At 46.7% G+C, this 9,557-nt stretch overlaps 1 protein-coding gene across 1 annotated transcript in view; it reads left to right on the top strand.

Moving 5' to 3' along the window:
• bin1b (bridging integrator 1b) overlaps positions 1-8,964 on the top strand; it is a gene marked incomplete at both ends in the record, with an annotated part of 14,413 nt that extends 5,449 nt beyond the window's left edge. Inside the window, 13 exons of the mRNA XM_080531814.1 lie at positions 1,060-1,154; positions 2,096-2,131; positions 2,460-2,555; positions 2,663-2,770; positions 3,160-3,252; positions 3,550-3,635; positions 3,780-3,855; positions 3,955-4,010; positions 6,040-6,136; positions 8,110-8,154; positions 8,416-8,475; positions 8,583-8,684; positions 8,863-8,964. Coding sequence (XP_080387940.1) covers positions 1,060-1,154; positions 2,096-2,131; positions 2,460-2,555; positions 2,663-2,770; positions 3,160-3,252; positions 3,550-3,635; positions 3,780-3,855; positions 3,955-4,010; positions 6,040-6,136; positions 8,110-8,154; positions 8,416-8,475; positions 8,583-8,684; positions 8,863-8,964 — 1,052 coding nt within the window. The remainder of the gene's footprint in view (positions 1-1,059; positions 1,155-2,095; positions 2,132-2,459; positions 2,556-2,662; positions 2,771-3,159; positions 3,253-3,549; positions 3,636-3,779; positions 3,856-3,954; positions 4,011-6,039; positions 6,137-8,109; positions 8,155-8,415; positions 8,476-8,582; positions 8,685-8,862) is intronic.
• Between the last annotated feature and the right edge of the window lie 593 nt (positions 8,965-9,557).

Raw genomic sequence — 9,557 nt, 5'->3', positions numbered from 1 at the left:
TGTGTCTGTCTGTGAGTGTGTATGTCTGTAAGTGTGTATGTCTGTGAGTGTGTATGTCTGTGAGTGTATATGTCTGTGAGTGTGTATGTCTGTAAGTGTGTATGTCTGTGAGTGTGTATGTCTGTGAGTGTGTATGTCTGTAAGTGTGTATGTCTGTGAGTGTGTATGTCTGTAAGTGTGTATGTCTGTGAGTGTGTCTGTCTGTGAGTGTGTATGTCTGTGTGTGTGTATGTCTGTGAGTGTGTATGTCTGTGAGTGTGTATGTCTGTAAGTGTGTATGTCTGTGAGTGTGTATGTCTGTCTGTGAGTGTGTATGTCTGTCTGTGAGTGTGTATGTCTGTAAGTGTGTATGTCTGTCTGTGAGTGTGTATGTCTGTCTGTGAGTGTGTATGTCTGTCTGTGAGTGTGTATGTCTGTATGTTTGTATATCTATATGGATTTATGTGACTGTATCAGCAATAGTCCTCTGTCAAGTTAATCATTTGAACAGCAATATTCACATCTCAACCCAGGTCATTGTATTACTGTAATAATCAGACGTACATGCACCCTGTGTATCTATCTATCCTAATCTTACCACTGTGTTTCTGTCTGTCTGTCTGTCTGTCTGTCTGTCTGTCTGTCTGTATGCCTGTCTACCTGCTTGTCTGTGACTGTCTGTGTCTGTCTGTCTGTCTGTCTGTCTGTCTGTCTATCTGTTTGTGATTGTTTGGCTGGCTATCTTTCTATCTGTCTTGTCTGTGACTGTCTGTCCGTTTGTTTGTCTCTCTGTCTGTCTCTTTTTCTGTCTGTCTGTGTGTCTGTCTATTTGTTTGTCTGTCTGTTTTTTTGTGATTGTCTGGCTGGCTATCTTTCTGTCTCTGGCTGGTTGGTTGTCTGTCTCTCTGTCTGTCTATCTTTCTGTCTGTCGGTCTATCTGTCTGTCTGTCTGTCTGCCTGTCTGTCTGCCTGCCTGCCTGCCTGTCTGTCTGTCTGTCTGTCTGTCTGTCTGCCTGTCTCTCTGTCTCTCTGTCTGTCTCTCTGTCTGTCTGTCTGTCTATCTGTCTGTCTGATCCTCAGCCATGCACGATTCATCCAAGCGGCTGCAGGACTGTCTGGCGGATATGTATGAGCCAGAGTGGTTTGGCAAGGAGGAGGTGGACGCCATGGCAGAGGTGAGACAACTAACACTCCTGTCCCACGCACGTGTGTGTGTGTGTGTGTGTGTGTGTGTGTGTGTGTGTCTGTGATCTGTGAAGTTTGAAGTTTGATTAAATCTATCCTTATTTGAAATGGGGCATATGGATAATTAGGCTGACATTTTATTGTGGGGAACACTCATTTGTAGCTTATAAGTGTTTAATAAGTAACACATTGGGAATTCTTTTTTATTTCTTTTTTATTGCTAGTCATTTTTATGAGGCCTTATTCAGTGTTGTTCTTATTCTCATGTTATAAGTCATGTAATAGCTGGTCAGTTAGATTTCAGCAACTCTCTAATCACCGGGTCATATCTGTGGTTGAACTACTAGCAACTAACAACAAGTGAGGTAGCCCATTGACTGCTACTGCATTACCACTCTGGGAATGTTAACCCTAACCCTAACCCTAACCCTAGCGTCAAAACGCAGTAATTCAGTAGCAGTCAATGGGCTACCTCACTCATCCACCCAAGGTTTTCCAATGCGTCAAATAGTGATGAGAAAGGCCCTTGCCCAAGCTGCAATATTTGACGAGTTTGGAATGAGAACGTGTTGACTGGCTAGCCTCCCTAACGTCAAGGCCAACCTTTCCCCAAAAACATTGTTGTCTGGGTGTGTGTGTGTGGGTGTGTGTGTGTGTGGGTTGTCTTCAGGGGCTGGTTAGAAAGAAAACCCTTCAGCTACAGACGAGCACATGTGCTCACTAAAATAGTGTTGCCATAATTAGAATGTCAGACTTGATTTAAGGAAGATCAGATCAAAGAATAGTAGAAATAGACCTCTTTTCCTCTCCCTTTCTCTAGTTTCCACCCTCTTTTAACCCCCTCCCCCTCCCCTCCCCTCCCCTCCCCTCGCCCATCTCATCTCTTCTCATAACTGCATGTCGTTCTTCTTTCATCCTTCCATCTGAGAAGGAGATGATAGAGAAGGAGATGGACACTAACCTGGAGGTAAACAACAGCTCTTTCATAAATAACACTCTAGTGGTGAAGGGCTCTGGGGTCTAGTGGACGAGCTGTAGAGAAATCTCACACTAGCACTTGTACAATGATATGGTGATGTTGGTTGCTGTAAGACTGTACTGTGGTGAGGTGCTGTTGTGTGTGTGTGTTTGTGTGTTTGTGTGTTTGTGTGTGTGTGTTTGTGTGTGTGTGTCTGTGTCTGTGTCTGTGTGTGTGAGTGTATCTGTGTAGTGTATGTGTGTGTGTGTGTGTGTGTGTGTGTGTGTGTGTGTGTGTGTGTGTACCATAATAACTTGATTCTCTCTCTATATTGCAGGACACAGACGTCCTGTGGACAGATTACCACCAGAAGCTTGCGGACCATGCCCAGATCACCTTGGATACGTACCTGGCCCAGTTCCCTGACATCAAGGTGTGTGTTGCTGCTGCTGCTGCTGCTGCCACGGTCTTGTCTGTGTGAGATGTCTTTATATGCTGAGGTGAATGACTCTACTGGTCTCTCTGGTGTACTCCCCTTAGGCACGCATTGCAAAGCGTGACAGGAAGATGGTGGACTTTGACAGTGCCAGGCATCACTGTGCCTCTCTACAGAAGGGAAAGAAGAAGGACGAGGTCAAGATGGCAAAGGTAACCAACCGCCTACTGTGGGATAATGACTGTGCAACCCTCTCTCAGTCTTGAAGAAGCAAAATGAGCAACCTGGTTGATCTGCAGCTGAACTGGGAGGAGCCATTAACATGCGCTTATGTGTCTGTAGTATTGGTTTGTCTGTTTGTTTGATTGATTGATTGTGTTTGTTGAGTTATGATTGTGTTTGTTTGTTTGTTCAATTAAAACTGGCTTTCAAAACACAGTGTTTCTTCGCTCGCCTGTCTGAATGCTTGTTAAAATTGTCAGTGTTTGTCTTGCTTTCTCTCTCGTTCTATCTCTCCTTGTCTCCCTCCCTCTCCCTATCCATCTCTCTCTCTCTCTCTCTCTCTCTCTCTCTCTGTGTGTGTTCGTCTGCATGGCTATAGCCGGTGTCTCTTCTGGAGAAGGCAGCCCCAGGTTGGGCCCAGGGGATTTTGTCAGCTCATCAAATTGCTCAAACTAACCTATCCAGAAATCAGGTGATTGATGTCTAACTCACCCTGCCCTAACCTTGTACCCACACCCTCAGCACTCTCAATGACTTCCTGACACACTGTTCTGTGTTCTGTGTATGTGATTATATACATGATCATGCTATTGCTTTGTTTTTGATAAATATGAGTAGTATGAGTGAGGCAGAGGCACTGATAATTGAATTTACTACAAAAACAACTGTTTAAACGTGCGTGTGTGTGTGTGTGTGTGTGTGTGTGTGTGTGTGTGTGTGTGTGTGCGTGTGTGTGTGTGTGTGTGTGTGTGTGTGTGTGTGTGTGCAGGCCGAGGAGGAGTTGGGAAGAGCTCAGAAAGTCTATGAGGAGATGAATGTGGAGCTGCAGGAGGAGCTCCCAGCGCTGTGGAACAGGTGAGACTTGAACTGTTTCATGTAGAAACGGAAGCTATCGAGTTGATACTACCTCATTGCGGTCACAGCGAGAGTTGCCATCCACCATGATCCAACACATTCCCCTCTGTGTCCCTCTCTTCCTCTCTCTCCCCCTCTCCCCAGTCGTATCGGCCTCTATGTGAACACGTTTCAGGGTATGGCTGGATTTCGGGAGAAGTTCCACAGAGATATGGGCAAGGTGAGAGGGAGAGCTATAGGCAGCGACATGAACTGACTGACTGACCTGTTAACCTGTTGGTTCATTTGTTAACTGACTTTGATATTTCTCTGTTTCCAGCTCAGCCATGAACTGGGTGACATCATGTCCCAACTGGATCAGCAGAGGGTGATCAAGTGAGTGAGACATATTTATCTTTATAAATAACATATGTAGAGATAGATCTATTTGACATATTATAAATAGACCGCACATGGTTCAGGTACTGCTGCACATCTGAGGAACTATACCAGTGTAAATCCTAGAGAAAATGAGGGACAGCTCAAAAAACGTTTGTATTGAGAAGGTTCACTGACTGGATGGAGTATACTGTAGAGTAAATGACCTCACCCCCCTTACAGAAAGGGAGGGAAACTGGCAGGGAAGACTGGAGCCACTGAGAAGAGGTAACACTTCTCGGAATGACCAGGGCTGCCCCCTCGAGCTGTGTGTGTGTGTGTGTGTCTGAACGAGAGTTCCTGTGTGTCTGTCTCTCACTCTCTGCTAGATACTGACCTCTGACCTCTGGTCTGGCCATGTGACCTGTCCTAGTTCAGGTTGTGTATGGAGTGGTGCTGCATGCTAGCACTTACAAACATGGAAGGGGGGGGGGGGGGGCGGGCGACTGCATGGTCACCATGACTTAGACCAGGGGCTGGCGGAGGCAGAATTTAGAGAGGACCGGGCTCATTGTAAATGCATAGAATGGAATGAGGAATGGTATCACATACCTACCTGTGTTTGATACCATTCCTCATTCCTCATCCCATGCACTGCAATGAGCCCGTCCTCTGATCTCTACCTCCACCAGCCTCCACGGATGCATGTGTTTAGCTGGTTAGGCACTCGCTGGCATGACGGTGTATATTTGGAGAGGACATGTGTTGTGAGTTAGTGTTGCATGCCAGAGAAGCAGCCAGGGATCCGTGTTTTTGTGGTTGCTTGTGTCAGTGTACCTAGGGAGTATTAAGCATCTATCTCCGGAAGGCTCCCAGTTTGGTACATGCTCAATCTCCCAATAAAAAAAGTGTATTTATTGTAAGTCGCTTTGGATAAAGGCATTCGCACAATGCCAAAAATGTAATGTAAATGTACACTTGACATGCATGGGAGCACAGCCATTTCAGCCCTTTGCTGCCCTCTTGGGGTCTAATTGTAGCACCGCACTCAGACTGTTAACTAAACTAACAAGGTCGCTTAAGGAAAATCCAGGCTTATTTTGATAAATCTCACAGGATTTATCAAAAAGAATCAAGGGATTATTTTGATAAGTCTCGCGAGAGACTGTTGACTAAACTAACCCACCGGGGGGGTATTCCATCAAAGTCACTAAAGGAAAATAATCCAGGTTTATTTTGAATCATTTCACAAGATTAATTTTTTAAATCCAGGGCTTATTTTGATAAGTCTCGCGAGACTTATCAAAAATAAGACTGGATTTTCCTTTAGCCACGTTGATGGAATACCCCCCTGGCATCTCCATCATGGCTTGAGACAGATATCAGTCAGTAACTCTCTTTCTTTCTCTTTCTCTCTCTCACACACAAACACACACACACACACACACACACACACACACACACACACACATACACACATAGTGATGGAGCCAACCACAGCGTAACCCCTGATACTGCAGCCAAGGTAAAGTCCCCTCAGACAGGGGGAGGCGTGCTAGACTGTCTCTGTGTGTTGTTGGTCTTTTCAGGTGAATGTGAAATGTGTGTCTTTGTGTGTCTTTGTGTGTCTTTGTTGAATGATGTCAGAATTGTGTGAGAGGATTTGGAAAGGTTGTTGAATAGGAAGGACGGTACAATTGCACACGACACAAGATGGTCTATATCCCCTTCCACACTGTCAACGGAACCACAGATGTTCTCTTAGGGAAACCACAGACATTTATGATTTCAAAGTGTCAGGTTTAAACGAGCGCAGAGCATGATGTAATGGTGAGTTTCTGTAGATCAGCGTATTAGACGTGTGTGCCTCCTCCCTCATAGAGCCATTCAAATCAGAATGGGAGACCGATCTTATTGGTGTGCTGGTGTGTTTCACTAACCTGTGTGCTTTGTCTCTGCCTCCTACACTACCATTGCATGTATGTGTGTGTGTGTGTGTGTGTGTGTGTGTGTGTTTGTCCAAACACTCGTGGACCCTCCAGTTAAGGCCTGGACCCCCTCCAGCACGCCCGCCAGTGAATGTCAACCTGTTTGAGGAGGCACCGGTGTCTGATGTAAACACAACTACCTCACCATCACAGCAGGTCAGATGATGTCACCATGCCCCTCTCTTCCTCAACCCCTCCTTATCTGTCGTCTCCCTCGATATCAGCTGGCACTTTGTGTTGGGCCTTGGAGGGTCCTCGTTTCTCCTTCTCGTTTTTTCTGATTTTCTATCCTTTCTTCTCTACCCGTGACATCACCACATCCATCCCTCTACAATCTTATCCTTGTGTTTCTTTTTTTGTTTGTTTCTTTGAGTCTTATGTCCACTAGCCAACCTCCACCTTCCTTACACCGTAGCCTAGCTCACATCATTGTGAACAAAATCCTTGACAAAAAGGAAAGACGTTTACATATCATAAATGAGAATTTGAGAAAGATATAAATGTACCTATTCAATGGCATGTTCACTGGAACAAATGACAACAATTCGTGGATATGACCTGGAATGTTTATGTCTGGTAGGTGAAAGGTGTTTATAAAAAGTGTTTGTGTAGTTTTTGGATTTTAGTATTGTCATGGGGAGTCTCTTAGTGATATCACCTGGTTTCTCATTTCTTATTGCCTCTCGGAAAGGCGCCATCATGGGACACATGGGAGGTAAGCATGTCCTGGACTTCACATCTTATACACTCCAACTATGTCAGATAGATGTCTCCAACCAGGCCAGGTTATATTCAGAATGCTTAATTGACGTTAACTGCTTTAACAGTGAGCAGAGACAGAGTGTTAAAAAGCCAGACATAAAGAACATGTTCGGTGAATGTAAAAAGCAAGCTATTTATTACATGCACACAGTCAATAAGTTGGTCCTTCCTCCAACTTACTGCCTATGGGCTTGGTCACTGTAAAGGGAAGCGGTGACAGTTGAGGATGAACCAGCCATGACAACGCTTGAAGAGAGGCTACTGTATGATGTCCCTTGGATCAAGATTGGATCAGCACTCACCCGTGTCTCTCATATCCCCTTTTAATCCCTGATCCTCGCACCCTCGAACCCTGGTCTGTGACTCCCATATACCCTTTGGCCCAATGTCAATGAACCCTTGAATCCATCCCAAACCCTTGCCGTACTCGCTCCTTCCACATCCCCGTCGTACCGCTTCGTCCCTCAACCCCTCCCTCCTTAGCCTGAGAACACCCCCGCAGCAGAGGAGCAGTATGACGACCCGGAGACCCAGGAGACCCAGGAGACCCGGGAGACCCGGGAGACCCAGGAGACCCAGGAGACCCGGGAGACCCAGGAGACCCAGGAGACCCGGGAGACCCAGGAGACCCAGGAGACCCAGGAGACCCGGGAGACCCGGGAGACCCAGGAGACCCAGGAGACCCAGGAGACCCAGGCCAACTGGGATGAAGATGGTCCCTCCGCTGCCCAGTCATATGATCAGGCCAGCTGGGACGGTGAAGGAACCCTGGCTGCCGAGGACGATGAAGGAACCTCTGCGGCCCAGTCGTATACTCAGCCAGGCTGGGATGACGACGGAGGCCAGGACACCCAGTCTGACGGTGGCTGGGGCGATGACGGAGACCAGGCAGGTTTGGAGAAGGAGCAGGTCACAGACTCTGCTGGCCTGGCAGGCAGGCGGGGACGATGGAGATGGGCTGCAGACAGGCTGTGCTAACTCTAAGCAGCGCCCAGATTGGGCTAGGGAGTGGGTGGGGAAGGAGGAAGTAGTGGTGGCTGTGCAATAGGTACAGACGGTAGTGATGGGAGACCAAGGCTTCAGAAAACATTAGGTTGGACAGCTGTGAGCTGATCACTGTCCGGGAGAACCCAGTGAAAACACCCGGCACATTTCATAGCTCCTTCCCTCAGGAGGTTGATCAAGTTTCAGTCTGTACGGTACATGTTGATAGGGATTCCCGAGGGAGTGAATGTATGTGTGCAGTCAATGTGTACATGTGAAGTGTATGTACTCTGCATGTATGTCTTTGGTCTACTTCACTGTGGGGTGATGGGTTACATGTTTGAAGGGAATTCTCTCAATTCTCCCCTCTTCCTCTCCCTCAGACGGACACGGCTGGGGCCTCGGCGGACTCTGCAGGGGCTGAATCCGTAAGTGACTGACTGAGGACTTGTCATCATCTGGAGTATTTGAGATCCAGGAGGGACCACCTGCAGTACACACGTCACATGTGTAGATGAAAATTTGCTCTGAGCTCTGAAATTTGTCCCTGTCAAATAAACTAATAAACAAACAAACATAGTCATGAATGAGTCTGTTTCTATACAGCATGGTGTGACAGTAATAGTATTTGTTGTCCACCATCAAGGTTTCTCCGTAATATTTTGATCATGCTCTTTTTCCAAACCCAGAATGCGGTGACCAATGGTTCCTCTGAGGGGGCGGAGCTACCAGCAGGATTCATCTTTAAGGTAAGGCTCTTCTTTTTTCTTTTTTTTTTGTCAACCTCTGAGGCAGGAAACGATCTGTTGTTTGTGTGTTTTCCGGTGTGCTGACTGTATCTGTGTGACGGTCCCAGGTCAAAGCCATGCACGACTATGGAGCTACGGATGGGGATGAGCTGGAGATGAAGGCCGGTGACGTCGTGCTGGTTGTGGCCAATGAAAACCCTGATGAACAGGTAAGTCGCCATCCATAGGCTTCCCCCAATTTAGATAACACTACTCTCTCCATGGCAGAGTTTAATCCTCTCCTGATGATTGCTGTCTCTGTGTGTGTGTGTGTGTGTGTGTGTGTGTGTGTGTGTGTGTGTGTGTGTGTGTGTGTGTGTGTGTGTGTGTCTGTGTCTGTGTGTGCAGGATGATGGCTGGCTCATGGGGGTGAAGGAATCTCATTGGCTGGAGAAGAAAGATCTCTCAACCAAGGGGGTTTTCCCTGAGAACTTTACCCAGAGGTTGTGAGCCGACCGTCCAGTTCAACCTGCGCTCCCTTTCCCCCACTCCTCTGTCCCACACCAAGGGATGTCTGCCAGGAAAGATCCAAAAGAAGCTTCATCAAAAACCAAAACATCATGACCGTCTTTGAACGATATATCATATGTGCTGGTATATATTGTGATGGTAACTTGATTAGAATTGGGCATTGTTAATTGAAATAGAGCACAGGGGTGGCTTTATGGTTCTGTTCGTGATTTGTGCACATTTACACCTCATGGATCAGGATGAGGCATGAAAAGTGTAAACAGTGCCAGTGAAGTCATATTCTTCATCAGTCATTACACATACGTGAACAGAGATTATTGGTAACTGGATATAACATTTAATGTCATGATGATTTTGATTCAATGAAAAGGTACTGCACTGCATATTGTCCCCAAGTTTCATGGCACCTGCCACCTCCCCCCTCCCTCACCTTTTACTCCTCACTGTCCCGCCTGACCCTGGAGCCAAGAGTGAAAGGAAGGAGGACAACTTATCACCTGGGGTGATGTTTTAGAGCACCCCCACATTGTAGCTGACCAGCACGTTGTTTTTGTTTGGATTTATAGCATTTG

Source organism: Nansenia antarctica, assembly GCF_963989245.1.
Source record: "Nansenia antarctica genome assembly, chromosome: 5".
NCBI lineage: Eukaryota > Metazoa > Chordata > Actinopteri > Argentiniformes > Microstomatidae > Nansenia > Nansenia antarctica.
The sequence above is the reverse complement of the archived record's forward strand: the minus strand, read 5'-3'. Positions and strand labels throughout refer to the sequence as shown.